This window comes from Alligator sinensis, unplaced genomic scaffold (assembly GCF_000455745.1).
Source record: "Alligator sinensis unplaced genomic scaffold, ASM45574v1 scaffold12_1, whole genome shotgun sequence".
NCBI lineage: Eukaryota > Metazoa > Chordata > Crocodylia > Alligatoridae > Alligator > Alligator sinensis.
In genome coordinates, this window is record NW_005841973.1 from 102,370 (window position 1) to 122,496 (window position 20,127).

The following is a 20,127-nucleotide window of genomic DNA, read 5'->3' on the forward strand; positions in this document are numbered from 1 at the left end:
AATCCAGGCTCAGGGACCTAAACTCAGGATCTCCTGCACGGCACTGCTGAGTGGTCACTAATAATCCAGCCAGAGACAGGCAGAGAAGCTGTATCAGTGCCTAAACTTGCCAGCCTGGGACTTGGAGGATGTGGGGTTGATTCCCTGCTTCAGTGTGATGTTGGTGCATTGAGGATACATCTACTGCAGGGGCGAGCAATTATTTCAGGCGGAGGGCCGCTTACTGAGTTTTGGCAAGGCATCGAGGGCCGCATGACAGGCAGCCAGGGACAGATACATATTAACTTTCTACATTTTTAGGGGCCCCGTGGGCTGGATAGAATGGCCTGGCGGGCCACATCTGGCCCACGGGCCGCATTTTGCCCACCCCTGCACTACTGCCTCCCTGCCAAGCTCAGCATCACCATGGAGAACAGCCCCATAGATTCACTCTGCTTTCCATGTACCCAAACCCAGTAATTGGGCTAAGTGAATAGCTGGCGAAGGCCTTGAATGCAGGCCTGAGTAGAGATCCCTTTAGTCAAGTGGTCTCTCTCGCCTCCTTGACTCAGACACCCCAGTTATGGGTGCCAGAGAGGTCCTGAAGATCAGTTTAGATGGGACAAATTTAGTGTCTTTAAAAGACAATATAGAGCCAGGTGTTCCTGCAGAAACGTAGCATAGTTTAGACTCTCATCATACAGGTTGGGTGGGACTCGAGACACTCCTGCTCCTATTTGCTTAATGAAAAAAAGAGTTCCTTGTCCAAATGAAATGGATGCTGCCTTCTAGGGGTGATGAGAAACCTTCACCTCTGCTGGAGCATTCCCAGCTGGAAGACAGCATATTTGCTTGGTCAAGGAGGGATTCATTCCAGAATAAAAGGGCTCACAACCCTGAAGCCAGTGTTCTCGGGGCCACTTCTAAATCATGTGGAAGCAGGTTGATCTGTTGCTCGGTTTTAAGTGGGCGGGCAGTACCTGAGTCAGCATTTGTCACAGGTCTGCAGATAATGTTTTAATAGTTTCAGTCAAAGCTAGAAGTAGTTTTCAGAAGCCATCAACATCTTTGTCCTTTTTGAGAGCCTGCCTTAAATGCAACACCAGAGAAGGTGTTGGTAGTTTCCTGTCGCTGATCAGTTATGTCCACAGCTGAGAAGATCCTAGCAGTCCAGTTAAACGGCACAGACAATAAAAGAAAGCAAAGCAGGGAGATGGAGCTTCCCTTTGATGTTTCACGAATGAGTTATAGTTTTGTCAGCATTTAAAGGGTTTGTGTGCGGAGAATCCACTCCTAACTTGGTTCTGGTCATGTCATAATCCAGACCTTCCAGCTGCTCTTGGAATCTGTAGCTCAAGCTGGTTTTACGTCAAAATTATGTCAAAATTGATAAAGCCCAAGTTCTTAAAGAGCTTTTGCTTCCATAACTTCAGTTGGTATCAATGGGAGCTGCAGGTTCTTAGCAACTGCGCTTGGGCAGCAGAAGTCCTTACCATCAGTTGTCCATGACTGCAGCTGGGCTTTGTTCTGGGTGTTGGCAGGATGCTGCCGAGCACAGCCAGAGCCTGGGTGCTTTGTGCTGCCAGTTCTCTGATGCGTCTTGGGGAACCCATGCTCCTTGGCCAAGAAGGGCAACATCATTTGAATAGAGCGTGCAAGCCCTGGCTCAGAAGCCATGCTGGCGTTGCAGAGGTGTGTTTTAGGATCTGATTTGTTGCCTGGCAGAAGAGGGCTGGAGTCCAAACGCATCCCTGGAGCCAGCATGGGAGCTCTCAAACTCTTAGCCCCTTGGAAAATGAGTTAAGGTGATGCCTGTGTTGATGGGCAAATTGATGAAGGGGTGGAATTTTCTAAAGGGCCTAAATGATTTGGCAGGACCAGTCGCAGTATCACTGAGACTCGAGTGCCTAAGTCACTTAGACACGTTGGAAAATCATGCCCACATGAAAAAAAAACTTGCAAAAATATATATTTCTTGAAAGAAGAGTCCTGTGAATTATTCTGGATTTGATTGGACCCTTCTGGTAGACTGAGCAGTGTCTACATTTGAGTTTTTTGGCAGTTATAAAGCATTGATGCTAAACACACAGGACCAGTATACAGCGTTTTAGATTCACTTGGAGGTTGTGTAGTAGAATAAAACACTGTTTATGCAGACTGTGCCAAGAAGCAAGCAGGGGCCTGTTACCATTAACCTGAGCTGTTTGTACAAATAAACACGTGCACCGTCTGTCTTAAAGAACTCCTTGGGGTTAGTAATTTTAGCAGTCGATTGTGCAACTCGTGGGCTTGCTCTTGCAGGTGTTTAAGGAAACATGTTGCTGTTTTATCATGTGTCTGTGTATATCCTAGTGCAGCGTAAATGGGCAGGTTGTGATCCACACAACACCAGCTCTTCACTTAAAGCAGTTTTCCGGACCTGTATGTCTGAAATAGGCTCGCAAAGGCCTGATCTGTAACAGCTTGTTCCAGCACTTAAATGAGGCAGAAAGCAGGGTAAATACTTTGAGTGAACAAGAGCAACGTTCTGTTTATTCTGTTGAAATTTTATAAACAGGAAACCCATTTCGTGCCTTGAGAAAGCTGGAATATTTTTGTCTTGCATTCTCCAACTCCCTTAGCAGGTATTCGACCACAGCGATCTACTAAATGGTAGGAATGCAGTGAGGCTGAAGGCAATTTCCTATAGGTAAAACCACTCAGTGAAGCTGAGCCAGGTCAACACCAAGTCTGGTTGATTGGTTTGCTGGCCACGGTACTTCTACTGTCAGTGGAGCTTATAGTGCAGTGGTTCTCCACCTTTTTGGACATGAGGCATCCCTTGTTTGACTCAAGGCATCCTTCTGTAACTTTGTGATTGAGCCACACCTCATTTCAACAACGAATGCACGTATTTATAGTGCTTACCACCTTGCAGAGGGACTGGGTAGTGGAGCCAGGGTTTCTCACACTTGCTTATTTCCTCTTTTATCTGCTTATCTCCTCACATCTGCTTATCTCCTTAGGCATTGCAGCATCCTTCAGAAGATCTCAAGGCACCCCACGATGCCCTGGCACCCTGGTTTAGTCACTGCTGTAGTGGCTAAATGGTGCTTTTACCAATGTCTCTTCCAGCTCTCTGCAGAACAAGCAAGTGCCGTTTTGTTGGAGTAATTGCATTTACATTGTGTATGAGAGTTTCCCAGCCCACCTCATGCCAGGTAGGAGCGTAATAAGTTCTGATCACTGGCCAACATAGCTGTGCCAATGGAAGTTGATGGTATCTTTCTGGTAACCATCAATCCTCTGGATCATGGTGTATGCACAAGAGGTCCATGCGACCACTGCACCAAGACCTTCAGCGTGTATGCCTAGGCAAGAGTAGGGAGGAGTGGAGGCTGCCCTAGCCTACCATCACCCCTTTAGACCATCGAGACCGAGTCCAAAGGCCAGACCGAGTCCAGATGTTCAGTGCCTCAATGGCTGTAGCTTCTGCCAGAGAGCAGCAGATTAGAGCTACTGCTGACTGCCTAATGCCTCAGCAAGGGTGTGTTTCTGTCAGAGCGATGTCCCTTAGCCTTTCTCCCACCAAGGCAGTGGGGCTAGGGTTTTGAAGCATCCTATACTCACCTTATTTTGGAGGTTGCAGCATTGTGATATTTTATAGGAGCTACCCCGCCACAAGTAGCCCCACCACGTTACCACCAAGCCCTCCAGTTGGATACAGTTTATGGCCATACCCAGGACTAAAGTTTATAATATAGGCCTGGTTCTAAATCAGCTGAAGCTTCAGTACTGTAGAGCAGGGCTGCCCAGTTGATGGCCTGTGAGCTACATCCAGTCCCCAAGGGGTTAACCTGCACCCTGGGCTGAGCTGCTGATCTGGATGCCACTAGCCCCACTGCTTCAGCTGCTGCTGCCCAAGTCTCAGGGCTCCCCCTCCCTTCTCCACCTTCTGCTTCCTGCCTCTGCCCTGGAGGTGGGTGGCGTGACCTTCAGGGTTGAGTGAACCCACAGCTGGAGGGTTCAGGGGGACCTGGGCCCTTGCAGGGCAAGGTGTGGGTGTCCTGGCATAGTACAGCAGAGGCAACCACAGCACAGCAGAGGAGAGGGCACGTGGCATGGTGTGCAGGGCACAGGGGCACTGACACGTCACATTGGGATGGTGCCCACTGTGCAGAGCAGCAGGGGTCCGCTGCAGAGTGCAGTGGGGCATGGCATACGGTCCCCACGACTTGCAACCTGGGCGTGTGCAGCCGTTGGCCACTTAGAGGTTGGACAGCCTGCCATAAAGAACACTCTTATATTGTTATAATGGGATCCTAACCTGGCCCATTTTAAATGGCATCAACTCGTATTATTTTATATGTATGGGTGTGCCTGACTGGGGCAGAGAAGTTCAAGCTGCTAAATTCTGTGAACAAGCACATGCCGTAGGGCCATTTAGAACCGCTGAGTTCCTTGGTGCTTTGATTTTGGGACTCTTACTTTTTGAGCTGAAGATGGGTGGATAATAGGAAAAATACCAGTGATGAATGCACTGAGTAGCTCTCTCCCCTGCATCCCCTGTGGCCCCCGCCTCTCCCCCCACAAAAAATCCCAAAACTAATAGATAGTGTGGCTGAGCTTTCCAGCCACAGATAAGAGCGACTAAGAAGGTCTCTTTGCAGTTGTAAATCATTTAGCAGCTTATCTTGATTCTTACAAAACGTCCTTTGCCAGGTTCACAATTACTATTAACTGGGGTTATAGCAGTACGTGATAAGCCATAGCTGCTCAACTGAGCAGGGTCACAAATAGGGTCCTAGCATGGAAGCATTTAACAACCATCATATTAAGCGCCTTCCAAACCTGTCATGTGCAGTCCATGCCCTAAACTAGGAGAACAAGAAATCTGTGAAAAGCTTGGGAGAGGGATGAAATGTAGAAGGTGCATAAGCATATTGTTTGCTGTGTTACTGGGCCTTTTGAAATCAGCTTTTTAGCTGGGTATTTTGTTGTAGACCTTGTAGCAGAGGTGGCTCCAGAGAGGGGGGTTGAAGGACGAAGAGCAGGGAGTGTCCTCTACACATCAGTCTGGGAACGGCAATCCAGCCGTGGAACATAACATAGGAGAAAACACAAGGGGCGTGCCTATACGTGGGGTTTTTCTTTACTAGGTGTTGTGCATTGTTCAGACTGAGGAAGGATGTAAATTGACGCTCAGGCAGGGGCAGATCCAGGATTTGGCAAAGGGGGATGTGGGAAGACCACTCTGGGGGAACCTCTGAGGACTTCTTAAAGTCCCCAAAGCAGGTAAGAATCCCCCGCCTTCCCCTCTACCTGCTTTGGGGACATTTAAAAAAAGTTCCCACAGTATGGTTCAGTATGGAAGGAGGGTACAGCCATGCCAAAGTACCCCCTTTGGATCTGCACTGGCTTTCAGATGTAGACTGGCTCCAAGACAGCTGTGGGAGAAGCTGTGATCATTAATGGAGACAGCAGTGGGCATTTAATTAAGAGACGTGAGCAGGTGAGAAAGTATGAGTAAAGCTTTGAAGGGGAAGAGAGGACAAGTGTGAGAGCTGTGTAGTGGAGATAGTTATTGCAGGGATTCAGAATTAGGGCAGGGCAGAGATGCCCATCCAAAGAGCTGTTAGGAGAGCAGGCTGTGGGAATTGAGAGGGGAGTTGGTGGGGAGCCCAGACGCTAGCACTCTTGCTGAATGAACAGAGAAAAGGTCTGAGCTTAGAGATGTGCCGGAGGGAGAAGACATGGCCTGCACGTGTGGGGCAAAGCAAGGGTTAGCTGAGCGACAGGGAGGATGCTGCGATGTGAGCCGCAAGGAAGATTTGGAAGGCAAGACCTCTGGCCTCTTTCATTTGAGCTGAGCCTGAAATGTGTCTGTTGGAGGAGGGTGGGAAGGGGGATGGAGTCTGTGTCAATGCGGGGTTGGGACAGTTGCTGTGTTGAAGACCACACGAGTCTTGGATATGGCAGCTCCCACTGCACAGCAGGCCCCAGCGCCATGCGGAGGTGCTGAGTCAGTGATGACTCTGTGTTTCACGCTTATGAATTGGCAACATCTGCAGTTCCTGGGTGTTCAGCTGCAAAGGGAATTCAGCGCTCCTGCTTGAATGCTTAGTTCCCGTCAGGAAACCATGCTCCCTTATGGAAACAATACAAAGCCCTGTCCAGATTGCAGTCTAAATGCATTTCATAAATAACCTCTCAATTATAATAAATAGCCGCCTTCAGCCGAATAGGTATTTGCTCCACGTTTCAGACTAGTTAATTATGCTGTCACCACCTTTTACATACTTGCATATCAAGGAAAGGAAGGGCCCCAGGTTGTTCGCTGCACAAGAGAATGTGAGAAGCAGTCTTGGGTTACAGGAAGAGCTCTGCGTCCCATGCTGCTGCTGCTTTCCCCCAAGATTTCCAACTGTCAGAGCCGCACATCTGCTAGATGAAAGCACATATATGCATTATGCATCATGCAAATTTGTTTCCCCGAATGACCGATCACATGAAACAGATTTTCCACTCTCCGGCTGCTGGCCCAGCCATAGGAGGCTTTTGGGTTGCAGCAAGGACCCCTGTCCCAGCTGGGCCTGTCTCAGCACAGGTGCTCTCAGGCACCAAAACTGGCAGCAAATGTCAGGCAGGGAGGCTTGAAAACATCCACAAGCACAAAAACTGGAAGCCCAGACCCCACTGGTCTTGAGCCAGCTGCTTGGGGTGGAATTTATTTAGCCCCTGGAGCTTCCTTCTACTCCCCAGAAGCAGGCTGCTTTGTTTCAAAAGGCTATTTACTGAGCTTTAAGAGGCTGACCTCTTCCGGAGTACCAGCCAGAGGCCTGCTCCGAACTCTGTTTCATTAAGTGGGGGTATTTTCATTGACTTGATGTGCTTTGGATTGGTTTCCAATATATTGCTTGAGAAGACACTGGGTGTAGTAACCAGGGTGTTGGTTGTAGCCGTGTTGGTCTAAGGACACAAGCAGGCAAGGCTCTTTGGGTAGATGTGATATCTTTTATTAGACCAACTAAATAGTTGGAAAAAAGTTCTTTGCAAGCTTTTGGGCACAAACACCCTTCTGATAGGCAACTTGCACTCTTTAGCAGTGACTGTTTTAAACTGTCCTCCCTAAGGTACCCGGTACAGTTTTATCTGACCTTTAATTAAAGACAATATCTAGTAGGTACTGCTTTGTTTTCTTGGACCCTGAGGCAGTAACTTAAGATGGTTTTCATTATGTAATAGAAGTTGTCTGTCTCTAAAGGATTGTAAATGAGGTCCTGCAGAAAAGAAGGGGGGGTGGAGATCTAATTTTAGTGTTCAGGGCTGCAGAAGCTTCCCTCCGGGTCTGAAATTTGCCCCAGGGAGGAGGGCAGCAATACTATGCACTCCCAAAGTCTGCCTAACTCGTGCTGCCAGTTTTGCTGGCTAAGGTTGAAGTCTTAAAGTAGAGTAGAACAATTATTTAAATAATGCATTTTAATCTTTTAAACCAGCAAGCAGGCAATCTTCTTTGAAATGGTTGTGCGTTTAAGATTACTTTTCAGTGGTGGGTATAGCCGATCAAATGTGCTGGCTTGCGCCTGAATACAGTTTGTACTAAATTTGGTATTACTTCATGGTAGCCAAGAGAATGTTTCACATCTGTACATGCATTTGCAATTATTATAGTTCAGCATACATATTTTCAGATGAATTTCTACATTTTTGATTTAGAAAAGCAAGTGGTGCTTAGTCACTAGACATGCATTTTTCCTTTTGTGATTTGGGCTCAGTTGCATTTGGATGGGAATATGGAATTCAAGGAAAAACACTCTTGAAAATGTATTTTATGAAATAACTCTTAAAAAGCTGGTTATGCAAAAATTATGAAAATAGCTAAACTTGTTTTACATTTGGACATACTTTTGAAATGATTTATTAAATAAAGGAAGTGTTCATTTGAGTTACTGAATTGATGGGTTGTCACATGAGCTGGATTTTCCAAGGTTTTCCTGCAGACAAGCTTGTCAAAAATACCTAACTTGGTCCAGCTCCATTGAATTCAATGGGAAAAGATTAAAGATGACACAGATGTAATATTGAGATGCATGTATAAAGCATAGGGGACATCAAAAGCTAGAATTCTCCCCTGGCTCTATATAATGAAATATTCAGCGCCTGTACTCCATTAATGTTTGAAGAGGGTGTGTTGCTGGAGCATTTTACTGGAATAATTTTAATAGTTTATAGGGAAGTTAATAGCTTATAGGGAAGTTGATGCAGGTGGTTGACATTTTAACTTTAAATATTTAGTTTTAAGGGAAAAAAAAGGTTGACATAAATCAGGCGAGTCAAAGATACGGCCAGTGGGCTGGACCTGGTCCATGGAGCCCCCATCATCCAGCTCACCGTGCCGCCTTCAAGTCTCAGACTGGCCCTGCGCGCTCCATGCGGCACGTGCCAGCCCTGACCCCACTGCTATGCCTGGAGCCAGTCTGACGCAGGCTGCACACAGCGAACAGGGTCGGTCTGGGCCGTGTGCTGCACAAGGCACGCAGAGCTGGTCCAGGGTATGTGTGCTGTGTGTGGTGGCCACTCTGGAATGGCCTGACATGCTGGATCCACAGCTGGTCTGGATTGGGCCCACAGCCCAGCCACGTGTGCCGGATCCAGCGTGCAGGCCAGTCTGGTATAGGTGTCGTTTCCAGCATGTGCCTTGTGCATGTGCCCCAGACCCACCCCATGTGCTGCGAGCAGGGTCAGGGCCAGTGCATGCCACATGTGGTTTGTGGGTTGGAGCTGGCCTGCATGCTACAAGCAGCAAGTGTGCAGGCTCAGTCCTGGGCACACGCTGCATATGGTGCCCACACCGGACTGGCCCTGCACACTGGATCCGGCATGTGGGGCCAGTCTGTGGACCCAATCCAGTCCCAACTGGCCTTATGCTTCTCAACTCGCTGGTGGGGCTGGATGAGTTTGACAGCCCTGATGTAAATAAAAATCCAATTTAATTTCAAAATACCTAATGTTCTTTGTTTGTATCCTGGTTTTATACCTACTCTAACTTCATGTAATACTTGAGCCTTACGTAGCTTTGGCATGTGAATATTACCCTAGCCATGGGAAATACCAAGGACGATTTAATGGTTCCTAAGCATGGTGTGTGCTTGTACCTTGCTTGCATCTCTTCCTTTCCAAGATTGCTCTGCCAATGCCTCCAATCTGAGGAGCACTGAGAAACAGAATAAAACCCTGCTCTAAAATGCATTCATACGTACAAATTGCTCTCGTTTTTCCTGTCAGATAAATCATGATCCAGGACCAGGTCCTGGCCAGTTGTACTGGTTATGAAAACACATGCATTTGTGTCCTCTTTAAACTGGTACCTTTTCCAGCATAAGGATCTCAGGGCTGTCAGGCTTCGTCATTTTGAAAGGAAACAGGTTCAGGTGACAGTCTCTTCCTGGTGGGGTTATTTTTTACTAGTGTGCGCAGCACTTAGCAATCTGTGGCCCTGCTCCAGTCGGGGTCTCTGGGTGGCATTGTTGTATGACAGCAATGATCTGCCAGTCGAGCACTTTGCCCCACTCTGCCCTGTTTTTCCAGCAAGCTCATTAGTAAACCAGAGCAAGGTATCGTCACTTTGCGTGGAAGATTCCCATTCTGTGGCCCAAACAGCACTTCCTGTATTTAGTGGAGCTCTCCTTTCCATGATGAAGCCTCCATCTTCAAAAAATGTGCCCCAGCCCTGGGACCATTTTCATTTCCAGAGGCTCTTCTTAACCAAGTAAGCTACTAAACGCTGCAACCCTTTTAACCCTGTCCACAGCTGGATGCCCCACACAGGGAGAGTTTGGACAGACGTGGCACAGTCTGTTGTTGGAAAGCAGGCCCAGAGACGAGAAGAACAAATTAGTACTGTGGCCTTGACGGAGAGCAGACCAGTGGTGGTGATGAGCAAATAAACATGAAGTCTGATCTCAGCTCAGATGTGAAATAAGGAATGTCATCCTTCAGCCTCACCCACCCACCGTTTTCAATCCAGTTTATTTGCACCCTGTCGTCTTTATCCAAAGCCTTTACATGTAACCTCTGCATTTCATCAAGCACTCCAGTTGCTGCAGGGCACTTTGAGGGTATGGTGCAGGATGCAGATAGGAGGGTTTGTTTTTTTTAATAGGAAGAAGCAAACAGCATAAGGAGAACACTGATGAGCACTGGCTGAGGAAAGTGGAGTCAGAGTCTCTATTTGACCGTGTGTGTGTACTGCAAATGTACCAAATCCCCTCCGTTCCAATATGTCTTTGCTGTGTAGGTTAAACTTGGTGATGACAGTCATTAGCACATCCCAGCAACAGAGCCTGTGACAGGTGGTGGTGGAAGCACAGGGCTGTGATGGAGAAGGATGAGAGACAGAGCCCCTGGCATGTCCCAGAGAGGGGATGTAGGCAGACAGTCTCAGCCATGGTGCAAAGGAGAGAAAGGGAGGCACACAGTCCCTGCCGTGAGTGTTGCTGGGAGTCCCTGAAATAAAAGGAGCTGGAGAAGAAGGACTTGGGAAGCATGTGATGTGGAATTACAGGAACCCCTCCTGCACAGTATGCAACCCTGTTGTGTCACACCACTCAAGGGGCAGCTACTCAAGCTTGGTCCTGCTAGGTGAGCTGGTGGATACATTCACCATGCGCGTATGGCATTTATTCCAGCAGAAGAGCATATATAGAGGCAATTACAGGTGAGTAGCTGCTGTGTTGTAAGGTGACCCCCTATCTTACCTTGCAGTAACTGGGTCATCAGACCATAAATACCCTGAAGGGACCCTGGGTTATCTTCCCAATTCTGCATCAGACTTGCTGTGTCCCTTTGGCCTAGTTTCTCATGGACAGGTTTTAAAGGTATTTATGGGCCTGAAGTTACTAATTCCTATGAGTTCTGGGTATCTAATCTGCTCAGGAGTTTTTTGCAAATCCCACAAGACATCATTCTGCTATTTAGCTGCCTAAATGCTTTTGACAATCTAGCCCTTCATTTTTTTTGTTCTGTAGTTCCCATCTGGGAACGGAAATGAATAACATCTGCTTTACCCCCCCCTGTCTATCCATATGGATCGTTTGTTCTCGGGGTCAGGGGCCGTCTCTCAATATGGCTTTATGCAGTAGCCAGCACAAAGAAAATACATTTTGCTTGGGACTTCTAGGCTTTGCTATAAAATAAATAATGATCATTAATGATGATCCCCACCACATACAGGCTCACTGGTACTATCATTTTCATGAAAGGTATGGGCCTTGCTTCTGAGGAACATGTAAGAAAACCCTATAGTGAATAGTTGTGGATTAACCTCCTCACAGGATAGTTTCTTTCTGACCCCTGTAATAAATTAGTGATTGCTTTATGCTCTGTAGTGTGAGGATTTTTATCCCAGCAAAGTGTGCACAATGATATGTGATATGTGTGTAAATGTGTATTTTTCATGCAATTGTATGCAATGAAATCTCAAGATAATGAGTTAATATGACTTTGAGTTTCATGAAAAATGTTTCCTCTCCTTTTCTGGGACTTTTTTTCTAGTTCTCTTGAAACTCTGAGGAATACCCCAGTTGTTTTATGAATATCACACAGTATGGAGCTTTGTAATAGCAGGGAGGATTAGTGAAGTGCAATGCTACTTCTTGCCAAATACCTCTTTTCTTATTGGACTTGTTTGCCTCAGTGAATCCCACCGGTAAGGAACAAATGATTTTGTGGAATAGTGTTGCTGATGGATTTATTGGCTGTGACTCCAATAATTTGCTCTATAATTGCCTCCTTGCAGAGCCTAACAGCTAAAAACCGATGAAATGTCAAGAAGGAAAGATGAGCTTCACTTTCCTGTTCATTCAACTTCTTTTATATTTTATCCAGATTTATCTCGTAGTATTCATCTGTATTTTTGCTATGCAGGCTGCGGGAGATCTGAGTTCTCCCGGTACAGAGCAAAGATTTGAACCCATATACCAGGGCATGCCTTAATGATTTAACTCAGTGGCTTTCAACCTTTTTTCATCTGTGGACCCCTAAACAATTTTGAATGGAGGCACGGACCCCTTTGAATTGTAAGTGTGATTATTCACATACTTTTGATCATAGTAGACCCCTTAGACATAGTGTGCAGACCTCCAGGTATCTGCGGTTGAAAACCATTGACCTAGCTCGCTGGATAGTCCACCGGCGGGTTTCTGTCTCTCCTGTTGGAGCAGCTCTACGTTGTATCAAATTAAACATCTTACTAGAGAAACCACCTGCACCTCAATCACAGGCATCCACGCTGAATATGTGTGTGTGTGTGTGTATTTACACGTGGAAAACACAACAGGGGAAATTGTACCCCCTCCTAGAATAGCCAATAACATGGTGATTAGAGCATTCATGTGAAGCTGGGTTCAGTTTTCTGCTGTCGATCAGGCAGAAGAAGCATTAGAGGCTGGGCCTCATCCCAGGTGAGTGGACTAATTTCGATAGGCTTGGAGCATGACTAAAGGTGACATAAGCAGGGAAGCACCTATGTCAAGCAGTTTGTTTTATGAGTCTTGAGGCTTGGTTGACGTACGACTCCAAGGGCCTTAGTTGTGGAGCAGCATCAGTGCTTAAATGGCTGTGTGCCTGGAGGGTAAGTCCCTGGCTGAGAGTTTTGAGGGATATTGCTGGCAGCTGAATGGTGGTCTTGAATGTCTAAATATCTTTGAAGATCTGGGCTGTAGTTCTGACTGTTAAAAGGAGCAGTAGCAGTTGCCAGGAGCCTGGTCTTGATTCATGGCAGAACTGAAGCATGTGTCCAAGCTCCATTGCCTTCATTGGGACTTGGGGATGTATTTAAACACGGCTCTGAATCGGGACTAAGCTCTCCCCTTCTTTCCTGTAACGCCCAATATCTGTGTGTGGATCAGTTTGCTTGGTGCAGGAGTGGGTGTAGTTAGGAGCAATGGATTTGATTTCAGAAGAGGAGAAGGCCACAGACAAGTTGGGATTTCTACAGGGAGCAAAAGTCAAACGTCTTATTGGTTGGGTTTCTTTTGTTCCTGTTCAGTATGAATATGTTGCCAGGGCAGAGCTCAGAATCTGCCGAGCACGAGCGAAGCATGGGCAAGGCTGGCTTCAAAATTAGAAATGTGCAGAAGGAAGGTTTAGACTGGAAATGCTTCCTGGCAGTGAGATGCACTAGGCGGGAGGAGAGGTCTCCCAAGAGGAGAGGTGGAAACTCTAGTGCTCAGGAATTGAAAACCGACTGAATGAGACCATCTAGCAAATTTCTTTCGGTGTTTGGCGGATGGGACAAGATGATCTAATTGGTCCCTTCTCTCCCAGTTCATATGGTTCTTGTTTCCTTTTGCTAAAAGCCTGGAAAGGATGCGAGTGATTCTAGGTATCAGGGGCTGAAAACCGAGATTGGTCCCAGTAGCTTATGGTTGGCTAATTTTTTTTCTTCCGGTTGCTCCTCCTGCTGTTCCAAAATAACAATTTTTAATTTTAAAAAAGCCTTGTCCTTGTCTTCTGCAAGTTTTTGTTCCAAATATGAACAGGGTGAAACCAATGCAGCAGTATCCAAGCCGGTAACACCCTACAAACCTACCTGTAAGAGAAGCATGAACCTTGTTCATCTCTGTGGAGTAGTACCTCTGAAACCCATAAGTAGTCATTTCATTGTGAATTTTAATAATACTTCATTGTGGGTCAAAGCAGGCAGGGTCCTGTTTTAGTAACCTGTGCATCCCCTTGGGTGAAATCTCACTGCGCCAACGTGGGCGTGGGTTCAAGTTGGAGGGAGAGCTTGGGGAAATACCGGCACTAAATGTTGTTTCCTTCTCCCCAGGCTGCCCCTTTCTCAGCAACTTGGTCTGAGAACTGAGGAACATTTGTGAAGTGCCTGAATCCTCTAGGTTTTATCTGTGCAAGTTTTCTACTCAAGATGTGTAGTTTGTAAGGCAGCAAGATTTGTCCTTTGAGGGCTTGTCCTCTTGCACATCCCACTGTGGGTGTCTCCAGCAATTGAGTCTTTTTGCTCTGACAGTGCCAATGCAGCTGGCGTGCACCGCGTCTCCCCGCTCCATGCTGCGGACAGCAGGGGTGGCATGTCTTTCCCCTCTACCATTCCTTGTGACTGGGTTGGCATGTTCAACCTCCCTGCCTTCTGACTTCTTTTCTTTGCCCTTTTTCTCTTCTAGAACAGGTTTGGGGGAGATGCTCTGAGCACTTTTTTCTCCTTTTTCCCCTGGTCTCCATCATCCTCTACAATGAGACCCCAGGCACCCCAGGCTCTGGCATGGAGCTTGCCAGCTGAGTGAGGCTCCATTTTTCCTGCTCTTTGGCCAGGCCCATTTCTTTGGTGATGTTTTTCCCCCTCTCCACCCTTTTCCCCTTTTCCACCATTATGGCTTAGACCCAGGGATTCAGGCTGGGTCCGTCTTGTAGCAGAGCTGTATGGAGGGGCATACTTGAGTCTATACTGGGGGTCGGACTCGATGATCTATTGAGATCCCTTCCGACCCTACCATCTATGAATCTATGAGTGCTTTGGCAGGGAGTCCCTGGGAAATGCACCACCTCCTGGGCTAGAAAAGAGCGTGAGGCCTAGATCCATGCTTATCTGTTGGGTAAGTCAAAGGGCAGCCTCTGGTGTCAGACCAGAACAGTCAATAGAAATGTATTTTAAAGATCAAAATGAAGTATGGCAGGCTTTATAGAGTCTTTTCTGCCCAGAGCAGGGAGGCTGGACCCGATGATCTCACAAGGCCCCTTCCAGCCCTAAACTTCTGTGAATGCATGGCTGCTTGGCTCCAGGATTACCAGTTTGCTGTCACAGAGGCCATCTTCATCCTCCTTGTCTGAGAAAGCCTTCAGTGAGTGCAGACCCAGAGATAGGCCCTGCCTTGGGGTTCTAGGCGAAGATCTCTCTCCTTGCCCCTCCTGGTCCAGGAGGCCCTTCTGGCAGTACCTGGAAAACACAGGACAAGTGCCCGAGGCATTTCTCCATGTTGTCTCCAGCCCCTGCTTACAGTGGATCCATCACCTGGGAACTGGGAACATAGGCTCTTGCATCTCCTCGAATGAAACATAGTACATCTCAGTGGCTTCTTGCCACCCTGTCTGCCGTGGTGCTGGTCTGATCTGTGACTTGGCAGTTTGGCTGGAACCAAAATCCCAGCTATTCCTCTTGCCATCGAAACATCGAGCCTGCTGAGCTTGAGCCTGCTTAGAAAATAGTCTCTGGCACCAGGTCCTTTGTGCTGCCAAGAGAGGGGAACGTGCATGTGAACAGTCGCTCGGGAGAAAGACTGCGTGGGAAGTGGAGCTCTTTGAGAGATGCTGTCCATGTTCACACTCCACATCTCACCCCCCCTTCTCTTCCTTTGAGTACCATGTGCAGTGGAGAGTCACTTGACTGGGAAATACTAACTGCTCCTTATGTCCTTGGGGTGGAGCATGGGGAGAGGCAGGGCCCATTGCTGCTGCTACAGCAGAAAGTGAGCTTTGGAAAGGGCGTAGACCCTGCACGTCTGAAAGGACTCTGATGTTATCTTCTCTTTACTGATGGCTTTCCATGTTGCATGGTGGAGGTAACTGCGAATGGTTGCTAGTGTGCAATCAGAGGCAGCAGCACTGGTCTGCATGTGAGGTGTGGATGACTCCCTGTCTCATTTTAGGTGTGTGAGGATTCCTGTCGCTATTCACGTTTGATTATGCATGCAAACATCTGCAGGTTCTGCTTCTCAGGGTCTCAAGCTGAAGCAGTCAGTTGGACTTCAGTGTGGGTTAATGCAAAGACAGTAGATCTTTTATTTCCTCCTGTTCTCAGATCCAGGAATTGAGAGCCTGCTGATGGGCACTTCCAGCTCTCATTTCCTAGACAAGTAGGTCTCGGGGGTCTTTCTTTGGATCCAGACTTGTTAAGAGGAGGTGATCTGGGAACGACTCTCTCCTGCTTGCACATGCACACGCAAGTGTGAGGTCAGGTTTCTGACAGCTCTGCTAGGTACTATCTGCAGGGAAGAAAAGAAATGACCAGAACAGTCTCCTTTCACCTGCTGGGATCCCACTCACTGGTACGCAGCCCCTCATTGTAGGAAAGAGGATTTGGATGTTGCATTCAACCTCCGCTCAACCCTACCAGCATTCTCGCCCAGGAGCACTCTCATTTGTTTCCAAGACATTTTTAAAAAGTATCCTAATCCTCCTTTTCCATATGGGCATAAGATATTTTTCTGTATTAAAGAGAACGCTGTTAAGTGACATTTTAGCTCGTGGCTGAGATTTTAAAACACCCCTGAAGCCAATGGAAATGTTCCCATGGTTGGGGTTTTTTTTGTCATTTTAAATAACTCAGTGTCATTGTTCACCCAAACCTTGCAGCACTGTGTTGGAACATAAGGGCCTGAGAGTGAAGTGGACTAGAAATGAGGGCAAACTGAGCGGCCCGTTTTTCACTGTTCCCTGAGAAAAGTGCAGGAAATAAGCATATGGGGAAGATGGAGAAAAGCCCCTGGACATTTGAATGATCCTTTATTAGTATACTCCAGTGTGTTGCTTGCACATCACCCTGTTGTCTTGCCGTGGCCATGTGGCATGGGCCCTATTTATCTTTATCCCTCTTATTCTTTTTCTAGTCAATAATTTTAAAGCTATTACAAACCTAGGTATTGATTGGAGATTGATTTCCTAATAATCTTTACAAAAACTTTTTTTTTTAATCTGACAACTTTTTCTCCTTAAGATCAGTGGTCCCATGATTTGCTGCTTCCTGTGTATTTAGTAACAGTTTGAGTGTTTTTTAAATCATTCTTTTGATGCTCCTGTCCCCTCAACTTCATTGGTACCAACTCCAAGTCGGAGTGGGCAGGAGTCCAATACTTTGAGCTTTTTAAATACAAACGTGATAAAGGACTAGAGAATATAATTAGAACAGTTCTTCACTCCCTCCTTAAGAAGTCACTTCCTTCTCTTTAGTTCTGCGTTGCTGAAACATGTTACAGAATAGATGGTTGTGTAAAGGGGGAGTAATCGTATTGAAATCATGGCAATGGCATGGGTGTAAAACCGGTGTGAGATCAGAAGCAGGCCCCTGACAAGTGTTCCAAATCACTAGACACGTATAATAGTCAACGCAGACATTACAGTTACAATTGAGTTGCTAAGGCAGGGTTTTCTGCTAGTGCATTGCATAGCCCCATGTCGTCTAATTATTCCACTTCATTGCAAGTTAACAATGAAGAGAAGATAAAAGCTTGGCAACTAGTTTGCTTAAGGGGGATCAATTTATCCTGTCTCTTTGCAAGAGAGTGTAATGTCAGGTTTTCAGGCCAGGGAGAATGCCATCTCCCCTCTGAGATCGTACACTGTGTGCGATCTAAACATTTTATAAATGGTCCCGAAAAGCTGTGGGATGTGAACGATGCCAGCAATGCACCTTGGCTAATCTGGGTTGGTTGGTTTAAAAAAAAAAAGTTTTTGTCCTTATTGACCTACTTTGTGAGAACTGGGTCAGTTGGGCAACCGTTGTGATCAGCTAGTGCCAAAAGCCGGGTATTTCATGGTGCTTGCAGAGTAAATTTGGGAGGGGGAAGGGGAGAGCTCATTAACTCTTCTGTCAATGGTAGAGCATTGCCATTTTGCTGAACTGAGCATTTGCCCAGTGTGCCTTATCCATCTCTCATGTATTGTAATGTAGTTACAGAGCCATATCTGGGCTTTGTTGCTTCTGGGCATGTCTGGAGATGACCTGGCTTGGGCACATCCCCATTGCTTTGCTAGTACTGTATCAAAATGCCATGTAGAAAAGCAGCAGCCCAAAGCAAATGTCTGGATGAGAACAGTAAAAGCAACTGAGAACTGTTAGCTTTGGTGCTTGGTCCAGGAGACCAGGGTCACCTACCAGGAGCTGGGAGACGAGGCCTTTGTTCCTGCCTCTACCACTGATCTCCTCCTGTGTAGCTGCTCGCTGTGGCTTTGCAGCCCTTCCTGGCGGTGGGGCTTGGTGGGTGAGCCCGCCCTATGCTAGGGGAGGAAGACTCTTGTTCTAAAAGAAGCAAAGCAGGTTGATTTTGTGTGTGTGTGTGTGTGTGTGTGTGTGTGTGTGAGATCTGAGTCCATTTTTTCTAGTTTGGGTCTCAAGTAAAATCTCCAGCTCCTACCTTTGGGGCCCACCTGTGCTGTTTCAGCTATTTCATGCTTGTTTAAATGAGTCTGGAATGGGCTGCATGGAGCCTTTGAAAGCTGCTTTCAGATGCAAGGAAACGGAACCAGGTTTAAAGCATCTGAAAATTGGGCTGTGTCCCCAGAGTCTCCTTCAAGAGCTCCTCATCCGTGTGCTTTGTTTTCCTCTGTGAAAGATATCAAGCTCCTTTGCCAGTCTGCAGCGCGCTCTACCTCTGTTATAGGGGCTGCCAAGGGGTGGGCATTGGAAGCGAAGCAGTATTCGGTTATGGCAAAGTTCCTCATTCTTTCTCTACTCCACCCACAGGTTGCTAGTAACTCTTGGGAGTTGGTAAGTATTGGGCAGTGTTAAAAACCAGATGCCAAACTTAACATTTTTGGGACGGTCTCTAAAACTGACTGATTACACGAGGAGTCATGCTGAATAACATCTGGCATGACACAGCCTGAGGCTGATACAGCTCTTTGAATATTAGTATTTTATGACCCAGTCATGAAGGTGTTCTTCTTTCCCTCTGGATACAAAAAAAAGCAACCAGCTGGGGGTTACCTCTCAAGTGTCTTGGGATCCTCTAGGATTGTGGGCACTATGTGAGATGAATACCATTAAAACAAAGCAAAAGAGCCAACTCTTTCTTCTTCCTGCAAATTTTGCTCCACAAACCAGAGTGGGTAGACTGATTTAGAGAGGGAAGGAAGTTGCACTAAAAATCTTTAGCTCTTTTTCTAGAGAAACCCACAGAAATCGCTAGTGGACCTGGGAAAGTCAAGTGGCAGGGATACTTTTCATATTGCAGTCTTTCTGGGGAAAAGAAAAAAAAAGTTCTCTTTCTTATTAGAGCTTAGTAAGTCGTTCTCTTTGGAGTAATCCTCTGCCTGGGGCAGCAGCACCAAGGGATAAGTAGGAATTCACCTCCTTGCTGCAATTGCTTAACTTCCTGTATGTATTTCCCTTCTTTTTGGGTTAGATCATCCTTGAGAGAAGTTAAACCACAGGTTCCCGAGAAAAGCAGGCTGTATTGGTTTGTTCTTCCAAGGATTTTCTTTGGTGCAGCGATGCTCTTAGCTGCGAGAGGCTGGACAAGGGAGCATGCTGCCCCTCTATCACTCCTTCCTTCCATCAGTCCTCCTTTCCACAGGCTTTCTTCTTTCAAGAGCGCAGGGAGCAATTTCTGCTTGGCTCTGTAATTCCCTGATTCTTTTGTACCGGGTGCAGTGACGTTCAAAAGGAGACGGGGCTGTGTAACCCAGTGCCAAGTGTTCTGGGCTACAGCCGAGAACCAAAGGCACATTTGACTAGAACGGGAAACTTCTCTGGAATTAGAGATGTAGATGAGCAGGTAGAGACTCCACAATGCAAGAAGAGCTATTGAGAGCTGACCTGTTGGTGAGCGAGTACAGCAGGCTTGTGACTATATTGATGCCTACTTTGTACCTGAGGTCAGACTGTGCCTTCCAACCAAGAGCTTTATCCCCACTAGTGATTTCTGTACTAGTTCCCACATAGAAGTAAAGGAGGAGGATGGATGGATTTCCAAGGCCGCTTTAAGAGTTGGGGGTGAGGGGCAGAGAAGGGGAGAAGGTTGTTGGAAAAACTCTGGCAAATTTGTTCATCTTATTTTGTTTTAAACAATTGCTGCTCGCTTGGGAGAAGCCAAGTCAAGCCTTCCTAGTATATGATGACAAAGGATAGTCAATGGGTTAAGGTAGGGCTGTCCAGCTGGCAGCCTGCACACACACTGCATGTGGCCTGTGAGGGTAAGTTGCAGCCTTCAGGCTCTGGCCTGGCTACTGCTACTCTCATTTCTCCAGCTGCAGCAGCAGCAGGAGTCAGGCTCCTGCTCCATCCTCTGGGTTTTGCTTTCTGTGCCTGCTCCGCAGGGCTGGTCAGCGTGGCATGGCATAGCATGGGGAGCTGAGGGTGAGGCCGGGGCAGTGTGGGTGTGGGAATGCCCTTGCAGTGCAGCACTGGATGGGGGGAGCGGGCACATTGTTCAGCAG

The 20,127-nt window shown here is 47.0% G+C and overlaps 1 protein-coding gene across 10 annotated transcripts in view; it reads left to right on the top strand.

The window, feature by feature from the left end:
* PTPRA (protein tyrosine phosphatase, receptor type A) overlaps nucleotides 1–20,127 on the top strand; it is a 185,375-nt gene that overhangs the window by 87,283 nt on the left and 77,965 nt on the right. For 3 of the 10 annotated variants that reach the window (XM_025200670.1, XM_025200681.1, XM_025200671.1), the window contains one exon: nucleotides 2,985–3,108. The exons of 5 other annotated variants lie outside the window; for them this stretch is intronic. In XM_025200670.1, the coding sequence (XP_025056455.1) occupies nucleotides 2,985–3,108 (124 nt within the window). Of the gene's footprint in view, nucleotides 1–2,443; nucleotides 2,476–2,984; nucleotides 3,109–3,137; nucleotides 3,180–20,127 lie in introns of those variants that run through there. 2 more of the 10 variants (XM_025200672.1, XM_025200675.1) reach the window with 2 other exon arrangements.